The following is a 26,500-nucleotide window of genomic DNA, read 5'->3' as shown; positions in this document are numbered from 1 at the left end:
CATTTTTTCCTTGCTGTTTTTTGTTGTTGTTGTTAAATGTGAGTGGCAGAGTCTCTTTGACGTCACGGTTTGGAGATTCACAGAGCTGGAAAGAGAATCTCATTCTTGGGATCTTGGGAGACTGTGTGGCGACTTTGGAGTAGAATATGCAAATGTATTTTTATTATTTGTGGTGTCCAGAAATGGATGACATCGTTATCAGGGAAATGCGAGAGTGAGTGTAATGAGATTGTGGTGACCAATATCACTGGGATTGGGTTTTGGGAGTGAGTGTCAGGAAGGAGAGAAACATAGGAGAACTACCACCCAAAACAACGCACAAATACTGATTCAAGTGCATGAGTGAGTAAGAAATACCCATTGAGATTATGTAGAGAATATTGCATGATGTTAAGGAAGCAAAAAGAGAAAGACATTCAGTTGATTATTTTCTGCTGAAAGGTTAAAACTGACCGATAGCCTTTTTCCCAGATTTATCACAAAATTTCAACCAGCTTATCACGTGTACCATTGTACCGAGGGGAAAGAAAATACTTTATTCTGTTATAGGCATCTGGAGAGAAGAATTTTGTGAATTCCTTCAGTCTGTGTGTGAACTTCGACGGGAAGTGATCTAAAATTCCTAACTTGTGACTCTCTTGCTTCCTTTTTTTCCAACATATACCTTCTTTTGCTTATCTGTACAGTCTTAGCTTCAGTGCTTTCAGAGAAACAGCCAGAGAGAGAGGGATCATGGCCTCGTCTCACCTTAGTTATTTATTATTTATTTGTAAGTGAAAATCAAATTTTCCAATAAAAAAAAATTCTGCAGTGACTGTGAATCTTCCTAATTATTTTTTTTAATAAATAGATATTTCGCATCTTGGACTATCGGAAGGATTTAATTTGTTCCAGCCAAACAGAGTGTATGTGTACAATTTCACAGGAAGTGTCCAAGTTGGTGCTCGTGAGGGTAACAGCCAGCACAATGTTAATCCAACTTGGTGGCGCATTACAGGACTCTTTCAGCTGCAGAGAATTGACTCTACAACTCTAGCGGCTTGGGTCTGGCCATTTTTCTCGCTGAAACACTGCAGTGAATGAAGCAAATTAGTGATAGGAAATATTTCCACTTTTGATAATGCGATTTCCTCTCTCTCACTCTCAGCACAAATCTCCAAATGTACTTGATCCAACACATTTGCTCCATTCAACTGCTTTGAGCTTGTAGTGTCCCGTAGACAAGTATTTGTTGGTGAATGAATTGAATTCTTTTGGTTTTTTTTTCATTTTCATTTTGCACAGATTACGCCACATGGAGAAGTGAATATCTTCCCGCCAAAACATGCTGACCCGAAGCGAATGTGGATGTCGGACGAATTGCGGGCACCGTTTAAGATAATCATTGCCAACAATGGTGCTATCAACTATGTGGCCGTGAATGCAAAGGAGAAAGCATGGACGTCGAATTTCAAGCGTGCTTTTGCCTCAACATTCCAGCTGCAGGTTGAGAAGAGTGGTCTCTTCACCATGAACGAGGGTGGTCTTCATGGTTTCTGCAGCACTAGCTATCTCGTTACCAATCGCACTACACACTGGCAGGTGCGAAAAACCGTAGATCTAAAATCCTGCTCTCCACATGGCAGTGCCATCCACCATTCAAGGATCAATGTACCCAATGTACCTTGCCTTGAGAACACCGAACAGAAGGTGGTGGTCGGCAATGAGGGATTCTATGAGCTGAAGCCCAATAAGAATTCTGGAATTTTTGTGGCTAAAGCCACCGTCAAGGGAGTTACACTGGTGAACATCTTTGAATCAACGGGCTCTGCTCAGTACATCAATTCAGAGTGAGTTGAATCAGCAACTGTGCTATCTGCATTTGCTTTGTATCTGTATTTCTTGCAAACGAATTCGATCTCAAATTTTCCAATTCTAACCGTTGAATTCAGAAAATTATATTTTCTGTGGTGGCAACGCGAATTAACGGTATTTAATAAAATGGGAAATGTTGAATGAACAAAAACTGGGGTGGACGCCAGGCTGCCCGCGAGGAGCTACTTCTAAATACGTCTGCACTGCATGACACCGACGCATAGTGGGGCAGAATACCCAAAACCTGGCAAAAAAATCGATAAAAAAAATTCGAATTTTTGAAATCTAATACTGCCAAATAATAGTTGACTAGTATCCTCACTAAACCTTATACAAAGATTTTTTTCTTTAAAGTTATGGTACCTTGAAATAACACGTCAAAGTTGGCCTTGTATTGCGATTAAGTCGATTTTATATGGAAAAATGACATAAATTTGAACCAAAGAAATGTTAAAGAGGCCTGCGAGGTTCTGCTCTATAACCAATTTCTATTTATTCTAAAGGTACTGCTCTGTCACAAACCATCGAGAAACCTTGCTACTGTAGTGCAATTTTTTGGCTATGATGCATTGAATTTGCTGAAAAAATGACTTTCGAGTATATAGCATGAGATCACATAAAGGGGAAAGGCTCATAATTTTGCCCAGTTTCTTATTTGTGACACTTTGAGGATAAAATTGGACATTAAAAATAAATTGATTAAAATTATCGATTTTTATTCCAATATTTGATGAATAATGAATTCTATTTAATATTTGTTCTTTTTGGAAGATTTTAACACTAAATACGTTAAATTTTGAATATGATTTGAGTTGAAATTGCCTTGTTGAAAATTCAGTGTGAGCAATTGCTTACGAGAAATATGACAGAACTGGATAAATGATGTGCCAGTTCTTTGCGAAAAAAGAGAAAATTCGTATCGTTCGAAGGCTCAGTATGTGCAAAATGTGCCTGCATATCCTTACCTAGATTTAGCTACTCAAAGTCACGACCGTGTTTCGAAGATCTCTAAATTCAGCAAGATGGATATCAACTCCAGCCCGCTTTCATTTTCTGTATACAGAAAAGAAAATTTGTAAAATTGCTGTAAATGTTTGTGAATTCCTACTAAGAACTTACGAGACGCTTGTAAATCTTATAACCCACTAAAAGTTCGTAAATGTTTGTACTTTCTTCACAAACATTGTTTGCAATATGATCACTTATCAAGCATTTTTGTTCTTTTACAAAAAATTGTTCGTAAGTTAGAAACACACAAAAAATGTTCGTAAAAATTTGTAATTTGTTCGTAAAGTTTTGCCAGACAAACAAAAATGAACGAACAAATAGTTAGACCTCATGATCATAAATCATATATTAAGTGTCCTCATTTTTCAATCGACGCGACATAAGAATGTGGAAATGTTTATATTATTTTTTCTGAGAATGTTAATCTTTCACAGTTTCGACTTATATGGATCACTCTTTGATATTTAATTGACAAATCGTCATAAGATCATAAAATTCTAAAAATAGATTATCTGATAAAAGACAAAGAAGATCGAAGGGAGAGCAATCACATAAATATCATGTATCAAAAGAAAGAAAAAGAGAATAAAGTGGACATCGAAAGAAGCGACACGTCTTCTTTATTTCCAAATTACTGATTTCCCCGCTCGGAAATCATAATTAAATGTTTGTTAAAGAACAAGAAATGCTCGTCAAGTGCACGTGTTACGAACAAAGTTTGTGAAGAATTACAAACTTTTACGAACTTTTTTGTAGGTTGTACGACTTACGAGCATTTCGTAAGCCTTTAGTAGGAATTCACAAACATTTACGAAATATTTTTTTCTGTTAAATAGTCTCAAGCACGCTGATTCTTTCCAAGATTAATACTTGACCATAGAGGGGTAATCATACAAAAATTATAACTTAGCGTTCAACCTGTTCAGTTTATTATTAATTCTACAAATCTTTAAAAAGGTCTTTTTATAGGGAAAAGTGCTTTCCGTTCGAAGGTTCATGCCTTCGAATAACGTGAATTTCTTGAGTTTTTCGTAAGAGATTTAGGGCAGAATCACATTTACATTAAAATGCTCGCCGTAGCCTCACCGTATTTCGTTAATTTACGCATTTTCATTGCAATTCATACGCAAATTCTCGATTACGGTATTATCTTATCTCATATTCGGTGGCACTAGGTGAAAATAATAAAGGAAAATTGAAGAAATAAAGCGAAAATTCAATAAACACGGTAAGCAAAAAAAACTGTAAGAGAAATTAATCGTACAGTTTTTTTGGCTTCCCGTTTATCGCATTTTCTTTTTATTTCTTTAATTTTCTTATATTATTTTCACCTAGTGCCACCGAGTATGAGATAAGGTAATACCGTAATCGAGAATTTGCGTAAGAATTGCAATGAAAACTCGTAAATTAACGAAATACGGTTAGCATTTTACTGACAATGTGATTCTGCCCTTACACTAAATTATCATGGAATTATCAGCAATTGATGATAAGCCAACTAAAATTTAATAGAAATGTGTATAAATGTCTTAGGAAAACTAAAAGAAAATTCACATTATTCGAAGGTATGAACGTTCGAAGGGAGAGTACTTTCGCCTACTGAAAGATTCATGAGTAATGCCCAGCGCACAATAACTTTTATTTATAAACATGTTTTCAAAATCTCCTATAAGAGTGAGCGAGATGACTAGATGTAGATCTCACTCACTCTCATTCAAATGTCAAAAATATGTTTACAAAACAAAAGTTATTGTTCGCCAGGCATAATATCCCTAAGCAGTAGTTTGCAGAGGGAGAAATAAAATTATTCATCATCATCATCCAGGCATAATGCCCAACGCACAATAACTCTTGTTTGTAAATATATTTTCAAAATTTCCTGTGAGAGTGAGCGAGATGACTAGATCTTGGTTTCATTCACTCTCATTGAAATGTCAAAAACATGTTTACAAAACAAAACAAAAGTTATTGTGCGCCAGGTATAATGTCGGCTTCAGACTGGAGGTTTAGCCCAGTTTCCGAAGGTCTCAAAAATCTAAATAACAAGCAATTTTATCGATTTTTCAAAATCTAATGAATCATTTGCCCTTATAATCTAATACTAAACAACAATTTTTTTTAAATCGTGACCGATTAGGAACTAGAGGAGTTAAGCCAGATGGTTAAGTCTTAGGTCTGAAGCCCGTATAACGCTCTTAGAATCAACCAAAATTCTTTTTGCTATCCAAAATATTCTGTAGACTTGGTAATCTTGTCCATTTCGAACATGATATCGATTGATATGCAATTGCAAGAGGTAAGATCAATAAGAATTTCATCTAAAGCTAAATTTTTTACATGATTTTTCAGGCTTGAGTTAAATTTTGTAAAGGAGCGGATGCATCCCAAGGAGATTTCTCTGGATGTTGACAAATTACTCCTTACATCCCTTGAGTATGTAAATCACAATAAAGATCCCACAGCTGGCAGGAATACAGCCACCGACGATCATCAAATTCGTCATGTTGTCTACCTCCTGAACTACCTCACAGATGCCCTGGATGCTGCTGATCTTGACTTTGAAGATCCCATTGACAGTCACGTGGCGGAAACTTTTAGAGTAATTGGTTTCATGGAATTCGAAGCACTGGAGAAGCTTTTCAAGGAGATCGACATTGGTACATCCTATCGACAGGAAACCATAAGAAATCTCTTTTTTGAGTTTGTTTCGCGCGTGGGAACACGAGCATCGGTACTGCTAACGCGTGATCTTGTGGTCAAAAAGAGTGTGAAACCCACAACGGCTGTGCAGCTTCTCATGGCTCTGCCCTTCCACATTGACGAGATGAGCCAGGATCTAGTGAGGGAGTGCGAGATTCTTCTGTCTCTGGGCTCAGATCGTCCAGATGTGAAACAGGCTGCTGTTCTTAGCTATGCAACTCTCATCCATCATACATTTGTGGGCGGGAAGATGACTGTAGACGTGTTTGAGCGTTATGTGAAGAAATACTTTGATCTCTTCTTCAGTGAGCATCCTTGGAAATTTTAATTATCTTTCATCTTTATTTATTCTTTGCAAATTTTTACAGACAGCCCGGACTATGAGCAGCAAATGCTCTATCTTTTGGCTCTGAGTAATTTAGAACTGGGAAATGTTGTTGAATACCTGGAGCCAATAATTAAGGGAGACTATCCCCAGAATACAGACATTCGCTTCCTGGCCATATGGTCCACACTTTCCCTTGCTCATGTGCGTCCAGAAAAGACTTATGAGTTGTACTGGCCAATTCTTGAATCCCGGGATACCCCTCTTCAGTTGAGAGTGGCGGCTCTGATGATGCTTCTCATGTCCAAACCTTCCCCAGCTCGTCTCATGAGCATTCACGAATTCATGCTTAGTGACACTTGCCCGCACTTGAGGAATTTCTACAGGACAACTATATTGGGCCTGAAGAAAACAACACATCCTTGCTATGAGAATATGTAAGATTGAAAAGTTTTATCAAACATTAACATTTTCAGGTATTTCTTTTCACAATTGCAGGAAAGATATGATGGGCTTCTTGTCCCGCCATCTACCACCAGAGTCAAAGAAAAAGTATTGGACAGGAAACTACATGGATGGGACTGTTCATCAATCGGCGATTGGAATTGGAATTCAATCTCTTATAGTTGCTGGTGAGTTTTTTTTCTAAAAATTATTTTAAATATTTTATTTCTAAACACAATTTTCCCTTTTAGATGATAAAACTGATATCCCTGAAGTGGTATATCTTCGCCTGGACACAGAGTCTCTAAGGAAGTACACAGGAAAGTTTTCGGTAAGTTTGTGAAATATTTTTATGATTAAACTTTTAAAAAATAGTAATAGAAATATTTTATTATTCTTCGTCACCTTTTCCTCGAGTATTATAAATTATCCCATGTGCAATAAGGTGATCGGTGATCAATATTGGAAAGGGGGGACTGGGGCAGAATTAGTCAGGGGTAAAATTAAACAGCGGGATGTTATAGTTTTCCTTACACTGACAAAAAACGGGGGTGCGATTAACATTTTTTCCTCAAAACTTTAACACTTTTTAGGTGTAAAAATATATCAACATTTTTTAATGTTAATTTTACATTTTTATAAGGGTAAAAATAAAATGAAAAAGGGTAACTTTAACCCCTAATACACCTAAAAGCATAATATTTACACCGATTTAGGATCAATACTGCAGGGTAAAATTAACATTTCCAGAATGTTATTTTAACTTTGTCGGATTTCTCTCAGTCAGTGTAGATACAATATGAAGCAAACTATGGATTATTCGCCCATACACTGAGAGAAATCCGACAAAGTTAAAATAACATTCCAGAAATGTTAATTTTACCCTGCAGTATTGATGCGAAATCGGTGTAAATATTACCCTTTTTATGTGTATTAGGGGTTAAAGTTACCTTTTTCATGTTAATTTTACCCATAAAAAGGTGTAAATTTAACATTAAAAAATGTTGATATATTTTTACACCTAAAAAGTGATAAAGTTATGAGGAAAAAAAGTTAATCGCACCCTCTTTTTTTCTCAGTGTAGTAAGGGAGGGTGGGGAAGTTTGACGTATGCATTAATTTTGAAAATTCACATTTTTAGGATGATGAGTAAATATCTAGGAGTAGCACTACAAATTTTAAAATAGACAATACCCAACAAGAGGAGCTAACAGTGTTTAATTTTATTTAAGTATGGGTCATTATTGTTTCACAAATGAATCCTAAAAAAAGTTTAACTGCGTCAAACTGCCCACCCGTCCCCTATTTAATCTTATGTCTACGTTTTTCCAAAAATCTTGCCTGATAATAAATTGATTAAGTTAAGCCGTATGGATAAACGATCCCATATAAGACCGCTTATTCCACAAGCTTAAAATGAAAATCCACTTACCGGCTTATATGAAAACGTTTCATTAAAGGTTTTCATCAAAATAAGAGGATTAGCTGAGCTAATAGAGAAAATTGCACTTCCCATCGAGCAATTTGATGGACTCAGGAGCATTCTCAATGGATTGAAATTGCATCCGATTCCACAGACTCCTCTACATTTGGAATTTATTCTCAACGTTGAAGGCAAAGCCGTGCTTTCGTACTACATCAATCAAACGACAGTTATGAACCTCACAGATGGAGACAGTAAGTTAACATTTTTCTTTCGTTCTACTATTCGTTCACATAATTATAAATATTTTTTAGTCCATTAATTTTGAGAAATTTGTTCTTTTAAATCGAGAAATAATTTTGAACAAATAATACTCAAATTTTACCAATAAAAAATACATTTTGGTCAATTTATAATTTGATTTTGGTTAATAGAAAAAAAAACAATTTTCATCAACAAAAAAAAATTAATTTTGATCACTAAAAAGATCAATTTTGGATGCTGAAAAATCAATTTTGATCACTAATGAGTTCGATTTTGGTTAGTAATGGCTCCAGCATACCTTTTAGATCAGGAAAATTTAATAAAGTGAAAATTCACATCCATTTCGTTCTCAAAGGTTCTTCATATGCCGATTCTACACTTTCGCACTCTGCTTCTTCTTTTGATCATCACAACAAATTAAATTTAGTTGATTCCAATTTTCAATCCGAAAAAGTAGGTTAGATTTAGACAAACCTTATAAGAAAGACAGGGACGTGAATTTTGATTTCGTACAATTTTACCGAGCAAAAGAACAATTTTGATAAAAAAAAAACAATTTTGATCAACAGAAAGATCAATTTTGCGCAATTAAAATTCAATTTGGTCAATAAAAAATTATTTTGATTAATAAAAAGATCAATTTTGTGCAGTTAACAATAAATTTTGTTCAATGGACAGTTCAATTTTGATTAATAAAAAACAAATTTTGATCAATATAAAAAAAATTTTGGCCACTTCAAAAATTGTTTTTGATCAATGTTGATCAATAGACAGTCGGTTTTTGGTTAGTAAAAAAATTAAATTTCACTCAGAAGACTTCATCAGAGAAAAAAATATTTTGTAAAAATGTTCGTAAATGTTTGTGAAATCCAATGGGAGACTTATGAAATGCTCGTGAATCGTATAACCTACAAACATGTTCGTAAATGTTTGTACTTTTTTCACAAACATTGTTCGTAACATAATGACTTGACGAGCATTTTTCGTACTTTTACAAACATTTGTTCGTAAATGGTCGCAAACATACAAAAAAGTTCGTAAAATTTTGTCATTTGTTCGTAAATTTTCTTCCTGTCGAACATTTTACGAACATTTCACGACCATTTACGAACAAATGAAAAAAAATCATTTTTTACAAAAAAATAAAAAATTACAAACATTTTTTGTGAGTTTACGAACATTTACGAACAAATGTTTGTAAAAGTACAAAAAATGTTCGTCAAATGATCATTTCACGAACAATGTTTGTGAAAAAAGTACAAACTTGTTTGTGGGTTATACGATTCACGAGCATTTCGTAAGTCATCAGTAGGAATTCACAAACATTTGAAGACATCAGAAGACGGCTATATGGACGAAATGTCCGCCTAGGTAATCTCTAAAACTTATCAAAAAAATGAAAAAAATCGCACGATTCCAGCAGGGCAATTCTGTAATTTTCGTGGCATTATCACGCGTGAGTTCGAAACCTGACAGTGCCAATCGAGCTTTTTTTTGTCATATCATATGAGTTCGAAAATGCAATTCATTGATTTTTTAATAAAATCCCTTTACTTGATGATTTTATGAAAATACAGTAACTCTTGGTTTATTTGTTTAACAAAATTCATTGTGATTTGAATTGCCAGAAATCTCAAATATGTGACTTCTGACAATGCCACGTGAGCTGAAATGGCAATGTCACGGCTACAGAATCGCATTTTCGAAAAAGCTCTCCTAAAATTGAAATAAATAAATTGAAACAAATAAATTGAATAAATTGAAAATTGAAATTGAAATTTGAAATTGAAATTTGAAAATTCGAACCCAATTTGTTATATGGCATTGCCAGAGCGTTACAGAATTCCCCTCCAGGGTCAACAAATGGGAGGTCCCCCGAACGTCCCAAGTCGCTATCTCTTATCGTTTGGCCTCTAAAGCTGGCGAGAGTCGGACGGACAGATGGATCAGACAGACAGACGGACAAACAGCGTGACGACATTTATCAGAAATCGTCTGAAACGCTAAGATTTATCAAAAAAGTGGTCCCTGGGGGGTGGAAAGATCCAGGGATTATATACAGCTCTCTCTCTCTCTCTCTCTCTGGAGTTCGAGCAGTAAAATAGTAAAAGATACAACTGTCCTTTCCTAAACTGCCTCAGCCTTCGATAAAAACTAAAAAAAAAACAAAACAAGAAAATTTCTTTAACCCTTTCTTTATTTTGAACATTCCTAATTTTTTTGCCAAGGTTCTTGTTATCAGGGATTATTACTTTTCTGTTGCAGTCATTTCGCGATTGCAGACAATTGTCATGGGAGAAACCCACATAAATATGCAAACAATTCGATGGCCTTTCATGAATCGGTACTCCGTGCCAACGGTGCTTGGAACACCAGCTGAAGTCGTTATAGAGAGTACCGTGGCTACAGCTCTTCGTGGTAACATAACGTTCCCCGTTCATTTGACCACGACAATGAGGAACCATCAAATTGACATGAGATACTCATCCTATGCTACTTGCCTCTCAAGATGCTATAATCCCTTCCTCAACTATGAACACCAAGTGCAACAAGATCAGGGTTTTCTAGGGTATGTCCCCATCAATAGTGAACTTGGTCTGGACTTTATGGGTGGAGGAGTATCACTGAGTTTTATTCGTCCAAAAATGACAAACAGTGGTTTCGCTTTGAAATCACGGATGAGTGTAAATATTCGTGAATTTTTCCTGCTCGATAGTGACACCAGACCCTCCAATCACTTCATTTACACCGAATCTGAGGACGACAGGGCAGTATCTGTCCTGGATTGGGATATTGGAGATTTGGGAACGAAGGTACAATTGTCTGTGGGTATGAAGAAAATCATGCCAAGTATCTTTGAATTCACGAATCTCTTGATGCCGGAAAATGGACATATGCCACAAATTGCTGGACAAGCACTGCAAACGGCAAATATTCTGCAGGTGATAACAACGCACCTGGGCAACTACAAATACATCAAATGGCTGATTAGGAATGAAGATGACAGCAAGATACTCCTTACAATTAATCTCCTGCACGACCACTCAAATTCCAATCCGGATTTATTTGCTAGGAATTTAAACATTGAATTGACTCACACGAATGATTTGGTTAATCGCAATGCCACAGCCTTGCATCGATGGAGCGCTATGGTTAGATTGATGACGACAAAGAGTTCGGGAAAGCACACAATCCAGGCTTCCCTGAAGAGAATTTCAGAAGTCCATGATGCCTCGATCTTTCGGGTAAGAGGTCAAATTTAATTTTTTTGTGAAGCATCTTGATTTGGGGAATTCAAAGGGGCATCTTCTGCTGATTTGAATGAGCCAGCAGATGATTCTTTCTGAGATTGTTCTTGCATTTTGAGCCTCTCAGACCAAGTGTACGAACTTGCCCGTTCAATTTCTGGCTTTTTTTGGCCATTTTGATGTACAGATGTGCTTGGGGTATTTTCTTCAGGAACGTGAACTTCTCGAATTGGAGAAGGACTCCTAGAAGGGGCTTTCGCAGCATGAGAAACCCTCTCTCTCAGTTCTTCTGGTTTTTCTTCACAATAAGGAGGAATGCCTTTTTTAGAGGAAGTATCCGTAATTCCTCTGGCAAATTCTTCAGGCCCCATTTGATCCATCTCTTGAAGCATTTTCCTCAAAAATTCTACACCATCAGCTGGACGTTCTTTAGTTTCGTACAGACGTGTTAGAGTTTTAGTCATGAATGCAATTAATCCACAATCCTCCAGATACTTTCGAAACTCTTCACGCTTTTCCTTAAGCTAAAACGAAAGAGAAAAACATTCTTTCTTCCAAAAGAAAATCTAAAATGTGGTAGAGAATTAGCGGAAGTTGATCTTACTGTAGCCATTGTAGATTAAAGTAGGAAATTTTGACTAAAATTTTAAAAATTAATCTTTCGTGCGTAAAATGGAGAAAATTGAAACAAATTCTCAAATATTGCTTAAATTCAATGCTCCTATTTTTCACAGCTCTGCCTTGAAGGTTTCTACGTGCCTTTGATTTATGCTCAATCACCGGGAACATTCAAGGCATCAGCTACTTTTGGCCAGGTGACTGATGCCAAAGAAAGTAGATGTCCACAGAACAAGTCCGTGATTTCAGTGTCAGGGTCTTTTAATGTGGATGAAAATGTAAAGGAACATTTGAATGCCCTGGAGAAGGATGAAAGTTGTCCCAAAGGCATCATAAAATTCACACCACCCATGTTCCTGCTGAAATGCAAGGATCGTTTTTCACCATTTACGAAGATCACTAACTTGGCTCTGCAAATTAAACCAAATAGGGTAAGTCATTTTAAGACCTTATTAAAAGACCATTCTATATAAATTCTATATATTCTTTGCTTTCTCTATCTGAAATTTTTAAATTAATGAGTAATATATTATAATAATGTTCAATAAAATGTAAAACTCTGGAATTATTTATCTAGATTGAGCAGTTGTAGAAATAAGTTTTGTGCCAAATAGAATTAAAAAACCTGATAAACTAACATGCAAATGAATATTAATGAAGTTTAGAGTTCTTGATAAATTATTTTAGTGCTGAGGCAATAAATACCGCTACGAGCATTATACGCTTTTCTTTAAATTTCCTCAATTCTTCAGTAATTTTTCCTGAGTTCTCAGGAGTCATGAAATTCCTTTTAGTATTCACGAATTTTCTCAAAAAAGTTTCTTGAAATTGAAATTGCAAAGGAGAATGGTCAAAACTATATGGGCGCTGGTACCGGAATCGCCACAAACGAGAGTAGGCGCATTTTATAGGTACTGATATAAGATTAAAAAATTGCCGGAACCCAGGATGATAAACGCTGGGAGTCCTTGTAAAAAAGCCTCCATCTTTCCGAAATATCGCTGTTTTGACAACGAATTACTCAAGAACGACTAAAGCGATCTTGATGAAATTCGGTATAGGGTCAGTGCATTACTTAAACTTTTTATTCATGCATACCACCCCTTCCCCCGACCCTCCATTCTTGTAGCCCCCATACAAAATGAGGCCATTTTATCTTACGACTTCTTTCTGAGAAGAGGTACAATGCTGAAATATGGTATGCGAACAAGGCTTAAAGAAAACTTTTTAACCATACATACCGAACCCTTCGTCCATCAACCCTTCTGGTAGCCCCCATACAAAATGAGAGCATTTTACCTTATAATTCCTATCTGAGAGGAGGTAAAAAGCTGAAATTCGACATGGGAACAAAGCTTAGGGAAAACTCTTTAACTAGCATACTAATCCACTGAATTGACTGAATTGCATATTAGTACAACTTCTGTAGACAATAAATCGAGAAGCAACTCCAAAACCTTGATTACAATACCAAAAAACTCACCACTAATGCCAATTTGATTATATGAGGATATGTTTCTATCTTTCATGTATCAACAGATCTTAATGAGGCGCAAAATGAAATATAAAAAATCTGGAAAATTATTGTTAATGTTATTACTTATTCACTTTTTTTCATTCAATCAAGCTCGATCAAAAATTTCTTCGTGAGGATTGTTGAAAATACCTCTTCTCAGAAAGGAGTTATAAAGTAAAATGCTCTCATTTTGTATGGGGGCTACAAGAATGGAGGGTGGGGGGAGGGGGTGGTATGCATGGATAAAAAGTTTAAGTAATACACTGACCCTATACCGAATTTCATCAAGATCGCTTTAGCAGTTCTTGCGTAATTTGTTGTCAAAATAGTGATTTTTCGGAAAGATACAGGCTGTTTTACAAGGACTCCCAGCGTTTATCGTCCTGGGTCTCGAGAATTTTTTTTTAATCTTATACCAGTATCTGCAAAATGCGCCTACTCCATTTCTGGATAAAGATGAATCGGTGCCCATAGGGGAAACTGGGGCACCACCAAACACGGGGTACCACCAAACACTTCGATTTTTTAATCGGATATTGGATATCAGAGGATAAGACCGATAGGAATTTATAGGCACTATAGGGATGCTTGTCCACTGAAGGAATGATCGAGATAGTCCAAGTAGTTTAGAAATAAAAATTACTGTTTGGTGGTACCCCGTGTTTGGTGGTGCCCCAGTCTCCCCTATATACTTTTGACCATTCTTCCTTGTAAGAAATAGTTTTTATGTTCCACCAGAACTTTTCCTCCATGTTTTAGAACATTGGTCCCAGAACAAAAGTTGTTACCTATACTAATGTCTATCCATTGACATAGGTCCCGTTCGTGGCGGTTCCGGGACCGGATTTGACCATTCTCCTTTCTTAAAATATTTTTGAGAAATTTTTTTTTCGATTCTTTGGATTTCTCGAAGCTCATTGAATTCTTAAAATTTCCTAATTTTTTTTTTCAATTTTAAGGATGAACTAATATTTTCTTTAGTTTATCTGCTTCTTCGGAACTTAAAAAATTCCTTCTTTTTATTCTTTGTGATTCGCTAAACTTTTTTCAAGATACTCTGTTTAAGTGGAACTTATATTAAAATTCTCTTAATTTATCATATTTATTGGAATCCTACACATAGAGAAATATTTTATAAAATTATTCGTAAAAGTTTGTGAATTCTCATTAGGATCTTACACCATGCTTGTAAATCGTACAATTCACTATAAAGTAAGCAAGCAAGCAATTAATTGTTGTTCTTTTACAAATATTTGTACGTAAATGTCTGTAAATTACACAGAAAAATGTTCGTAAAATTTTGTCATTTTTTCGTAAATTTTTACCAAACAAAAAAATGTACCAACAAAGTTTTTGAAAAAGCAACGAACAAACTTTTGCGAACTTTTTAGTGAATTTCACGCTTTACGAGCATTTCAGAAGTCCTTAGTAGAAATTCACAAACATTTACGAACCATTTTACGAAATATTTTTTCTTTGTAGATTTTCTTATAAACGTTTTTTTTAGAATACTTTAGATTTTTCTAAAAATTTTTGAAGTGCTTCTGGTCTTCGACTAGTTTTTGAATTTTTGGATTTCACAAATTATGTTTTAGAATATTTGGGGTGGGGTGAATTCAGCTAATTCAAAACCTGCTCCAATTGGAAATTTTTCGCTACTCCAAATGGAAACATCACTGTTTTCATGATAAATACAATACTAAATTACTATATTTATATATTTTCTATACCACAGTTACATTATTTAGTTAATTTTGTTCCAAATAAAGCGAAAATCCATTCATATTCACAAATTTTAATTTGTTAATTTCTCAGAAAAATTAAAGGTGTACCTTTTCACCAACGAAATTTTCATCGATCGACCGTGTTTTCCAATGAAAAACACAATAAGGTGACTGTTGTTTATTCGTTTTGTTTAACATTTATGTCATATTTCTGGCTAATTTTAGTTAAATCAAGTGGTAATCTTTATTGTTAACGGTACGTGAAGTTTTCAAAAGAAATAATTACCTATTTCGGCTATTTCGTGAGCAAAAAGGGTTTTTCTGAAGTGTCTGCAAATGCTTCAATAGGAAACACCGGAAATATGATTTTTTTGGAGAGATTTTCTTATTGCTTTAGATGGGAAAGGAGAAAACACTAGGAATAAGAATAAATTCTCCACTCAAACGCAACTCAAGAAGGTTTTGGAAGCCTGTCGTCGCGGTTTCACTTACACTGTTTGTCTACAATTAGAAACGTTCCCTTGTCTCCATTTGGATTAATATGTTTCCAATAGAAGCATTTTACGCTCGCGTATTTTTTTTGTATTTAAGAAGTTTTCAAATTAATATCTAAAGAATTTTCACTAAACAGTAATATTCTAAGAAGAGTCAAGGAGCAAATTTATGTAATTCTCTTCAAAAAAAAAATTGAACTTATGTGTTGAACCTTCTGTCAAAGTTAAAGCGTCTGGAAATGGTTTTGAATTATGACATTTACCCTATGTATTCGCTTTTGGAGCGGAATTTTTATCTTTATAAGAGCATCCTGTCATCTTCAATGTCTTTATTATTTGCAAATAGGCCTAAACTGTGTCAATTTCTTGATATTTGTACTATTGATAATGACTTTGATTGATAATGTTGGACTATTTATCAGAGTCACGTGCACATTTTTAATATAAAATTGTATTTTTTCACAATTTGAAGATGCCACCGTGGTATAATGAGGCAATAACAAGACTCCAGCATCTCTACTCATCCTTCATGTCCTATCCAGACACAACCACAAGGGAATGGACCAAAGGGATGGACGTAAAAGTGACAATGCCCTCAAAACTTGATCAATCTTTCAAGGTTGATATCAATGGGGCAAGCTTGGGGTCTTTGGTCCATTTCTCCAGACTCTATCAGAACACCAACGACATTAAGTATAACGAATTGGATACTCAACTACTCAGTTGGGGTGTTTACAAGACGTGCAGCGTAGCAAGAGGCATTCTACATACCTTTGAGGACAATCATGTGGATTTGACCAAGTTGATTGTGGAGCGCAATAAGAAGCCCTGTGCTCTCCTTCTAGCCGCTGATTGTACCCCAAAAACGAGCTTTGCTGTCTTCCTTCAACCACTCGTTGGAGTTGGACTGCCGGAAAAATTCGCCATAAAGTATTTCGTTGGACAGACGACTGTGTGGTTTTCTCCTGATGATCCTGAGTATGTTGTTGTAAACAGTCCATTTGTGACGGAAGGAGATTTGAGAATTCCCATTAAAAATCTCACTTTGAATCAAAATCAACATCTTACGAAGCATTTGTGGTGAGATTTTAGTGAAACGATACTGAAAAATAATTATTGCTAAAAAAAAATTATGCCTCTTTTTAGGATTCACATAACTCCGGAAGATATTTTGGAGATAAAAGATGGTATTTTTTTCAAAGGCATCCAATTTGACCAGAAGAATCTCCTGCAAATAAGTACATCGTTCAATTTGAAGAGCAAAGTCTGTGGATTATGCAACCCAGAGTCAAAATCCTCGACGGAATCATACAGCTACTGCTTTAAGTCATAACACCGCTCTCTTTTGCACATTCCTTTCTTTTATTTCTTTTTTCTATAAAGAGAATCTCAATTTTACACAAGAAAAAAAAGAAAATTGATTCAGAAAAGCAAATTTGTTCTATCAATCGCGCCCTAGAATTCCCGTAGTCTGTAATGTTTTTTTTTTACATCAAATAAATCTTTATGCAGTTTGAGTTTGTGGAATGTTTCCTTCTTTCTCGTGGCTTTTCCATTGATAATTTCGCATTATCAAATAAAATATAGAACTTGACAAGATGTTTTTTTTCTTATCTATTATGTACACATTATTTTATGTTTTTTTCTTACTTTCTCTGTCTCTCTCTCTACTATAAATTATGATTCAATTCTGTGGAGTTATCATCGCCGACACGCGATGAATTGGATTGACCTATGAGCTCCTGCATACGTTTCCAATGTCTGTTGTCGACATCACTCACAAAATGCTCAATCTGCTCGCGGGATGATTTCTGGGATGTGTCTGCCCCTGAGGGAGTTTGGAGGAATTTCTGGGGTATTTTCATGCTGTAGTAGAATCTCTGGTATTGGATAATTGCACCCAGCAGGTGCCAGATTGTGATTTCTGGCCACAGGATTTTCGTAAAGTAGAGAATTGTTGATGATACCTAAGCCAAGTAACAGTAAATTAATCATTTTTATCAATAGTTATTCGAAAGGTTTTTAAATGCCTTATAGATACGAAATACGAATGCATTGGTCTTGACTGGCAAAACTAGTTAAAATTGTTTTATTCGGACAACAGAAGGTAAAGTATTACTCGGATTGTTTCATTTTCATACATTTGCTAAATAGTTAATTAAAAATTAAGGATTGCATAAAATTAAGTAATTATTAAGTTCTTAGAGTAAGTAAGGGAAGAGCACCAGCGATCGGCAGTGTTCCTCGGATCGTCAAGTTATTGTCATATTATTGCACCAATTAAAAAGAACTTCTAGAAATTTTTAGCTACTTTTTACGATTGAATTCTCACAAGAATACAGTGCCTTAGTGGAAATTTAATTTATAAAACTAATTTTCCGTGAGACACCTGATTAAATTCGTGACGATCCGAGGTACAGAGCACACAGTAGCAATTACATATATTTTTTTATTAATTTGTTGTAAAATTTCAAAGTTCAAACGTCAGAGATAGTTAAATGGATCACTAATATACCGATTAGCATACAGAAAAATACCAAATAGTATTTTGAGGCTTATATTTTCAACTAAATATCGAACATGTCTCTTAACTCTTTCGCGTCATTAGGGTCATATGTGACCCGGCGAAAAAAAATTTTTTTTTGACTATTTACTTTAATTGAAATCTATCTGTTTGTGCACGATATCATAATAGAAGGATGTAAGATTCTCGGCTAATTTTCTCAAGACTCCAGATATTCAGGAAAAGAAAATATTTGAGATCAAAAATCACTAATTTCGAACTTCGTGAAATGACTTTTCTTTTTCAAAATTTTTTATATTCATTTATTTTTTTCAGCAAAAAGTTCTTCAAAAACACAAAATAGAATATCCAAATGTTGTATATTGCATATTTTGATATAATAAACTACTCTCAATTTTCCAGAAACGCGCGTAGAATATTCCGGGTCATATATGACCCTGGTGTCCCCAAGGGTAAAAGATTATGAAAGTGTTTTTGTGCCAACCCTATAACAAAAATTTACAATTTTCACTTTGACGTCACGTGATTTTTCATGAGATGAAAATTTTATGTTTACTTTATTATTTAGTGCGCAATCTCAAGTGAATCTTAATAAATTTCAGTGAACGTTTGTTATTGTCTCAGTGGGAAAAGGTAATTGCTATGAATTGTATATTCTTTCTCCTAATTGAAAAGTTTTCTTTGCAGGATGTCAGCTCTTGCGTTAGAGGATCTTTTTTGTCAAGATCATCATGAGGAAGACTATGAAGAAGTTGAGATCTTTTATTTGGACGAAAGTGATGACGAATTACTTCTTAGAATTATTGAAGACCAAGAGAGTTTGAATGATATTGATTGTTGCGTCGAACAAGGAGATGAAGTTCCGGAAGAGGCTGCGCTGATTCCTCTGCCGAATAGGAATGCAGCTAGTACTTCGCGCAAAAGGAAGGTCACTGGTGGACCGAAGATATCTGGATCGAAAGATCAAAGCAAGAAGGTAGACGCTAAGGTCAGTTGGGACAGAAATTATCACCCAGATTCACGTGAAATTGTGGAGTTTCCATATAGCGATGTCAAGCTTAACATTGAGAACGATAATCTGTCTCCATTTCAAGTTTTCCTGGAGACCGTCTGCTTCATGGAACTGTCAATTCTTGTACGAGATCAAAGTGAACTAATGCGCCAGAAAGGAATATTATTTTGCATGACAGATGACGAATTCCGTACATTTATTGGAATTAATTTTCTCATGGGATACCACCATTTGCCAAAGCAACGCGATTACTGGTCGACAGACCCAGACATGAATGTTCCTTTCGTTGCAAACGCTATGACTAGGAGAAGATATGAAGAAATTAGAGCAGCGTTACATTTTGTTGACAATGAAACAGCGGATCGGAACGACCGGGCCTATAAGGTGAGGCCAATCATAGATCATTTCAATTCTGCATTTCAAAAAGCCAGAGAACCTAGCAAAACCCAGGCGATTGACGAACATATGATAAAGTTCAAAGGGCGAAGTAAGATGAAGCAGTATATGAAAGACAAACCCATAAAATGGGGGTTCAAGTTGTGGTGCCGCTGTAATTCTTTAACTGGCTTTCTCTACGAATGTGACATATATGTGGGAAAGAAATCGTCACCAGATTTCGGTTTGGGCGAAAGTGTAGTCCTTCAATTCACTGAAAAAAATCAGCACATAGGCTGTGAAGTCTATTTTGATAATTTCTTCAATTCTATCCGTTTGCAAATGCTTTTGCTTGAAAAAGGAATTTTTTCTTGCGGCACAGTTCAGAAGCATAGGAAAAACTTGCCGAGTGATTTGTTGGATGATAAGTAAATGAAGAGAGGAGATTTTGACTGGCGCTGTAGTGGGCAGATTGTTTGTGTGAAATGGATGGACAAAAAATTGGTTCTTCTGCTCTCCAATTTTCTATCACCATTACAAACAAATGATGTAAAGCGCCGACAAACCGGCAGTGCAGAAAAACTGGATATCAATTGCCCTACGATGATCTCCATATATAACCAAAATATGAATGGTGTTGATGTCATGAATCAGATGAAAAGCTACTACGAAAATGATAGAAAGACTACCATGAAATATTACACAAAAGTCTTTTGGGACCTATTTGAAATTGGACTGCACAATGCATGTATCATTTACAATCAGTTGGTAGAGGAGAGATTCGATGGAAACAAATTAACTTTCCTTCAATTTAAGCAAATTGTGACAAGATCTCTGGTCGCCTACTCTGCTGGCAGATTGCGTGCAACTCCAGTCCGAAAGACGCCACTTCTGCCATCGCAAGGACTTACACATTTGTTGTGAGAAGCGATGAGAGGCGTAGATGTATTTTTTGCTTTAGAAATGGGAAAAAAGAGGTGAAAACTGATTGCAAGTGTGAGGCATGTGAAGTTTACCTATGTCTTACCACCACCCGCAACTGCTTCAAAGAGTACCATATGAAACTCAAATGAAATCTTCAAAATTAATATTTTTATTTTTATATTTTGTCTTTTCTTCAAAAGTTTGAAAAAATACTTGAAATATTCAAAAAAAAAATTTATTAATAAAGTATTGTTCACTGATTAAAAAAATTGAGATTTTACTTGTCGGAGAAAAGAGTGGAAAAATCCTACGCCACAGTGGACGAGTCGCAGGAAATCTGAAATTTTTTCACCATACAATGTAGTTGGGACATTGTTTTTGTTTGTGAAATGCAGGTGGGACATCTTGCTCCTGGACATTTCATCTTATATCTGATGAATTATAACATATTTTGCGATATTTTAGAGTATTCTGCAAGCGTCTCATATTGTGCAATTGTATTGTGTGTGAATAAATATGTGGATAAGTTTATTTGTGCCAAATACCACTCAAAATATTGTGACAGTGACTGTTCAAGGGGATTACCACGAAGATTCCTTGAACACCAGGAGTACAGTGTTCACCAAAGCAATCCAGTTTGCCATGGTTTTGGCCAAATTAGTAACTTCAAGCAAAAAAACTCTCAGAAAGCCCGTAATATAGATTTTTAAAATGGTATGTACACTTCCCTTGAGGACCACAGGGTCATATATGACCCGGGGTTTTTCCGGGTTTTCACGCAATGGAAAATTTTTTTTTCTCTCAGAACTATTATATTAGACCATAAAGCATTAGGAAAAACTCAATTTTACATGAATTCATCTGCTGAATCAAAGTGGGACGCGAAAGAGTTAACATTCCAATCCGGGGTACTTTTACATTACTTAATGTAATATTAGATGGGTATTTTTTCTAAGAAATTAGGCGACATGATTAGACGAAATAGAATTGAACAAGTTCTCACTTTAAAATTTAAGGAAATATCCTGAAATTTTAGAATTAGGGAGAAGTAGGGCTCTTTTGAATTGGGGTACCCTTGAAATGGAACTCAGCTTTATCATTATATAATTTAACTTCTTAATTGGTTTGAGAAGTTAAATTATATCACAGGAAGGTCCAGTTCCATTTAAAAATAGGAGAAAAATGCCTTATTTCAGAAGTGCTCCAATTCAAAGGTGCCCCACTTCACCCTACGTGATTTCAAGCACTCCACAAATTTTCCTTCATAGTTTTAATAAATTTGATAAAAGACAGACGTTTCGATTAGGTCCTGTCCGAAAAATGGTTTCATGTCATGCCCACGTCGCGTCGGCCGAATTTTTTCAGTTATAAATTATTTTGATAAGTAATAGGTGAACCTGGGGCAACATGTAACAAGTCGAAAATATCTAAATTTGATAAATTCTTGATAAAAGAAACTTGAAATTCTAAAACAATTTCTAGTCTTTACATATTTAAATTGGCCTTTAAGAAAGTGATTTGGATTCTCCGATAAAAATACCTACTTTTTAGGTTCTTGGTAAGCCTAAGCTGAAATGAAAATTTCAAACTTTTTAAAGTTTTCTTTTATTTGACAACTGATATTGAGGACCATTTATTTATACCTTTTAAATACTAAAAAATACCACTTTAGACAGTTTCTTATTCCCGCCTTAAGCGTTTAAAAAGTTTTCAGCAATTCGAGCACGGAATTTACAAAATAAAAAATAAATAAATTTCCGACTCATCTTTTTACCACATTTTCTTTACATGGAATTCTATGAACACTTTTTTCTTAAATATTCATTAGTAAAATCTGTTTACAATATAATTTTTATCTAATGATCACAAAATTATTAGGGTAAGTGTGCCAAATTTCGGCATAGTTGCATGCAAGCGTCAAAGTCTTATGTTTGAAATGTAGTATTTTAAATTCAAATTGATTTTTTTATTCTTTCTTCTGAAAGAGTGTTGCTTGGAACCTTGTAAAGAGTTTACCGTCTTTATTTACTCTAAAATCATTCTTAATACATTTTAAAATGAATAAAAATATAGACATAGCTTTGGTGCCCTATTTCGGCCACCTTCATTCTCATAGTTCCTTGCCCTTCGGGAATTCTTCCAATATCTTTTTCACGTCATCTCGTTTGTCGAAGCTACATTTTTTTTTGTTATTCTTTTGCACTGTATAATCTCTAGATTACGTAAAATTTAAAAGTTTATGGAAATTCGAGGAACAAAAAAGGTGGCCGAAATTGCAAGCTGGCCGTAATTTGGCACACTTACCCTATATGGACGTATTTCCACTTTCATTAAAAAATACTTTGCTCAATGTAAGGGAAACGAGAAAAATCCACTGGCTAATTCTACCTCTGGCTAAAAGTATCCCGGTCTCTCCTACACTTGTATAAAGAAAGCTATTCAATATGAACATAAATTTTTCTAGTGTGTGGATGCCATAACAGAGATGAAAAATTAAATTTGGTCAGTAAGATATTGAATGTTTGTCAGTAAAAAATCTAAATGTGCTTATTAAAAATTTCTGCTTATTAAAAATTTGAGCAGATAGTGAAAAAGTAAATGTCTTTTTCACATTTAGTCGCTTGCTATATACCATTATATTGATCATTAAAAAGTATTATGGTCAATAAAAATAACGAAGTGGCCATAAAAATACTCTATTTCTTCCGCTAATAATTAGAATTGATAATAACTTAGAAAGTTTAAATAAAGAATTTCAGTCACAAAAAAAAAACAAGAAATGCTGAGATAGATGATTCATAATTTTTTACATTTAATTTTGTGATAAATATTTCACTAATATTTAGTTTTAGATAAAAAAAATAACAAAAACAAATAAGCAAAAAATAGGATTTAATCAGAAAGACTAATTTTTCGGTGCGTAAAACAAATTGAAATGCCAATTTCATTTTCAATTTTCATTTGTCAGAAAGAAACAATTTGAGTTCAGTTTGAAAGAGTAATGGCTCTGACACACCTTTCAGATCAAGAGAATAAAATCAAAAATTCACATCCCTTTCTTTTTTAACCCTTTTAGGACGAGAAGGTCAAAAATCGGGGGTAAGAAAAAAAATCACTTTTTCTAACTTTTTAGAGCAAAATATAATTTAAGATGGCTGTAGGAAAAATTTCATTTTTGGGTCTCCGGTGACCCAATCGTCCTTAAAGGGTTAAAACTTTAGCATATTTCTATACTGTTACTGTTCTTTTGCATTCTTCTTCTTCTTTTGAACATCACACCAAATTAAATTTAGTTCGGTAAAATTTTGAATCTGAAAGAGTTGGATACATTTCTGCAATTTCTTGAAAAAGAAAGGGCTGTAAATTTTGACTTCACGAAATTTTACCGATCTAAAAGGTGTGCCTGAACTGAAGGACAAGAAGTAAAATTTCACTCGATTGAATTTCAGTCAATTGAAAAGGCGAAGGGGAAATTTTCCTGACCTGAAAGGTGTTCAGAAACCTTTACTGACTAAATTTGATTTCCTCGGGTACACCTTTTAGATCAAGAAAATTTCATGAAGTCGAATTTCGGATTCGGATCCATTTCTTTCTCATGTGTTTTGCATATGTCTATCTCATTCTCTCGTACTCTTCTTCTTCTCTTAAACATCAATCCAAATTCAATTTAGCTCAATCGAATTTGGTATGCAAAAGAATGAGATTGTCATATGCAAAACATGTGAGAAAGAAACGGTTTTGAATTTCGACTTCATGAAATTTTCCTTTAAATTAATGAAATTTCAGTGGAAAAAAAGAGAAAGATTAATGCTATATATTTGAGAACGAAAGGAATGTGAATTTTGATATCACGGAATTTTTCCTAAAATTATCTTGTTTTGCTCATTTTTTACCTTTAATTTTTGAGGTAGCTTCGGAGGAAGTGATAGTTTAGTTTAGTTCCTCGGTATATGCAAAGGTGTTTTTGCCCCTTTTTGATAATTTCATTCATTTTGTTATATTTCGTTTTTAACTGAGATTGTTTATTTTTTTAGTTTTTTGCATGGAGATAATTTGATGACTAGCTAAGTATTTCCCGTCCACGTATTTGACGGTTACGCCTCATTCAGAAGACATAATAATAGAAAATTAATATTTTTAATATCTAAAAAATTCAAAATTTATTTAGGCATGGCATGGGAGGGCGTGGCGTGGCTTAGTTATTTTTACCACGAATTTAATCAGAAAATCCCTGGCTTCTTTAACAGGGGCATTTCCCGTAAGTCAAAGAATAAGGCGTGACGTCAAGAATTTAACGGAAAATTAAAGAACTATTCCGGTCGCTCAGAATAAGAAACGAATAACTCGCAGTAGGCAAATTTTACAGGAGAGCGATTTGAAGCTGCGATTTTACATGCAGAGTATAGGACTTTTGAGATTTAAAACCTCTGTAACTTTGAAAATAATTATCTTTCAAGTATAATATTCACAGGGAAAGTAAAGTAGACAGTATAAAGAAGTATCCAAAAAAAATAAAACGATTTTTGTAAAAAATGGAGTTGTTCGACTTATATTCTAAGTGGTCGATTTATAAATTATTGCATTGCTTTATTAATTCAATTATAAAAATGATATCACTAAATTACCTGTTAGCATTGTATATGCAACTTATATCTCAATTATTCAATATTATAGACTTGATATAAAAGCACTAGAACTTCCTCAATGCAAGGGAAGTCCATGGCCAAGGGAATTAGGTCGTGATAAAAATAATTCACCTCAATACAACGTGAAAGCTTGTAGTTATAGGAAAATGCTGTTTTCCCGGCGAAGTAGCATAAAATCAAAAATTATCCACGTACCTGCCAGAGGAGGAAGTCACTGAGTCTTGTTTCACCGGATGTCCGAATCAGCAGATCGGGATTGGTGCTGTGTTTTGTGTGTAAGCATCTATTGATGAGTTCATCAGTGATGGCTTCTTGGTCCAGAATACTCTCATTGACGCCCTCAGTGATTGTCCTGACAGAGTGTGTGATCTCATCACGGCTCGTATAGGCGAATGCCACGTTTAGGATTGCCCGACTGTTCATTCTGGTCACATGCATAGCCCTTGCGATCTTCTGCTGCAGACTCACTGGCAGCATCTCTAAATTCCCAATGATTCTGATGCAAATGCCATTCTCATTGAGTTTATCTTTCTCTTCGATGAGCTTATCAAATTTGTCACTGGCCAGGTTCAGGAGGGCATCCACTTCATCTTTGCTCCTTTTAAAATTTTCTATACTGAATGCATACACGGTAACCTCTTTTACACCCAGATCCAGGCACCACTGGAGAACATTGGAGAGTTTCTCGAAACCCCGGGAGTGTCCTTCAGCCTTTTCCACCTGAATCTTTTTGGCAAATCTCCTGTTGCCATCCATAATGAAGGCAATATGATCTGGAATTTTTCCCACTTTCACTACACTCACTGCGAATCTCTGCCACCAGGGCAGTTTGGTGTCGCTGACCCATGACATTGCACTGGAATTAGGCAAGTTGCATCACAATTTCACTCTCAATTCTCCGGCAAATCTCCAGAATTACCTTGATTTTCACGCTTAAATTTTCTAATTACTTTTTACATCACTTTCACTGGTCAGAGGATTATTCCACAGTGTGCCAGTCACAGGACACTTCTTCTGGAACACTGGGACTTCACAATTGAATAATCACGAGCCCCAATTGGGTGGGTTTTTCACAATCTTCAACAGCAATGTTGGATGGTGGAACCGAATCAGTGTCGGCGCATGTGATTATTGTCAAGACGACATCCATCCAACCGTCTATTGTAGATACGCAGCCTAATTTCTTGCAGTTCATGCAGTTTTCAAAAGATGAATACTAAGCAACTTCCAGTAGAATGATTCACGTGATGACCATGAACCATTTATCACTTTGCAGATTATCCTTAATCCAGGGCAGAGCATTCTCATACATTTCCGTACAAAAATGTGGTATATTTTTTCTTAAGTGTTTTTTTTAGTTTTGGTATAAAACCAAATACAATCATTTTAAAACTTTTATCA

At 35.1% G+C, this 26,500-nt stretch overlaps 2 protein-coding genes across 3 annotated transcripts; one reads left to right on the top strand and one right to left on the bottom strand.

Moving 5' to 3' along the window:
• LOC129810440 (uncharacterized) lies at positions 1-17,135 on the top strand. Its single transcript, XM_055860927.1, has 12 exons — positions 1-769; positions 851-1,044; positions 1,285-1,829; positions 5,212-5,867; positions 5,931-6,324; positions 6,386-6,519; positions 6,583-6,662; positions 7,792-8,008; positions 10,284-11,263; positions 12,001-12,315; positions 16,091-16,698; positions 16,765-17,135. Exons 1-12 carry the CDS (start codon positions 733-735, stop codon positions 16,949-16,951), a joined length of 4,347 nt encoding a protein of 1,448 aa, XP_055716902.1. The 5' UTR covers positions 1-732; the 3' UTR covers positions 16,952-17,135.
• On the bottom strand, positions 16,960-26,255 carry LOC129810469 (dehydrodolichyl diphosphate synthase complex subunit DHDDS). 2 transcript variants are annotated; one of them, XM_055861016.1, is made up of 3 exons: positions 26,019-26,255; positions 25,295-25,955; positions 16,960-17,585 (listed from the first exon to the last, which is right to left on the bottom strand). In XM_055861016.1, the coding sequence occupies exons 2-3, from the start codon at positions 25,949-25,951 to the stop codon at positions 17,289-17,291; spliced, it is 954 nt and encodes a 317-aa protein (XP_055716991.1). In that variant the 5' UTR covers positions 25,952-25,955; positions 26,019-26,255; the 3' UTR covers positions 16,960-17,288. The 2 variants fall into 2 exon arrangements, with proteins under 2 accessions (XP_055716991.1, XP_055716990.1); XM_055861015.1 differs by having other exon boundaries at positions 25,295-26,255.
• Positions 26,256-26,500: the final 245 nt, after the last annotated feature.

The sequence above is a fragment of the Phlebotomus papatasi genome, chromosome 1 (assembly GCF_024763615.1).
Source record: "Phlebotomus papatasi isolate M1 chromosome 1, Ppap_2.1, whole genome shotgun sequence".
Lineage (NCBI taxonomy): Eukaryota > Metazoa > Arthropoda > Insecta > Diptera > Psychodidae > Phlebotomus > Phlebotomus papatasi.
Note: the sequence above shows the minus strand (reverse complement) of the source record. Positions and strands in the feature narration are given on the sequence as shown.

Coding starts and splice junctions, on each gene's coding strand:
- LOC129810440 (XM_055860927.1), top strand. CDS start 733: ATGGCCTCGTCTCACCTTAGTTATTTATTATTTATTT. Junction 1,045..1,284: donor CTACAACTCTAGCGGCTTGG/GTCTGGCCATTT, acceptor CATTTTGCACAG/ATTACGCCACATGGAGAAGT. Junction 16,699..16,764: donor CATCTTACGAAGCATTTGTG/GTGAGATTTTAG, acceptor GCCTCTTTTTAG/GATTCACATAACTCCGGAAG.
- LOC129810469 (XM_055861015.1), bottom strand. CDS start 25,951: ATGTCATGGGTCAGCGACACCAAACTGCCCTGGTGGCAGAGATTCGCA. Junction 17,586..25,294: donor GTGACTTCCTCCTCTGGCAG/GTACGTGGATAA, acceptor TACTTGGCTTAG/GTATCATCAACAATTCTCTA.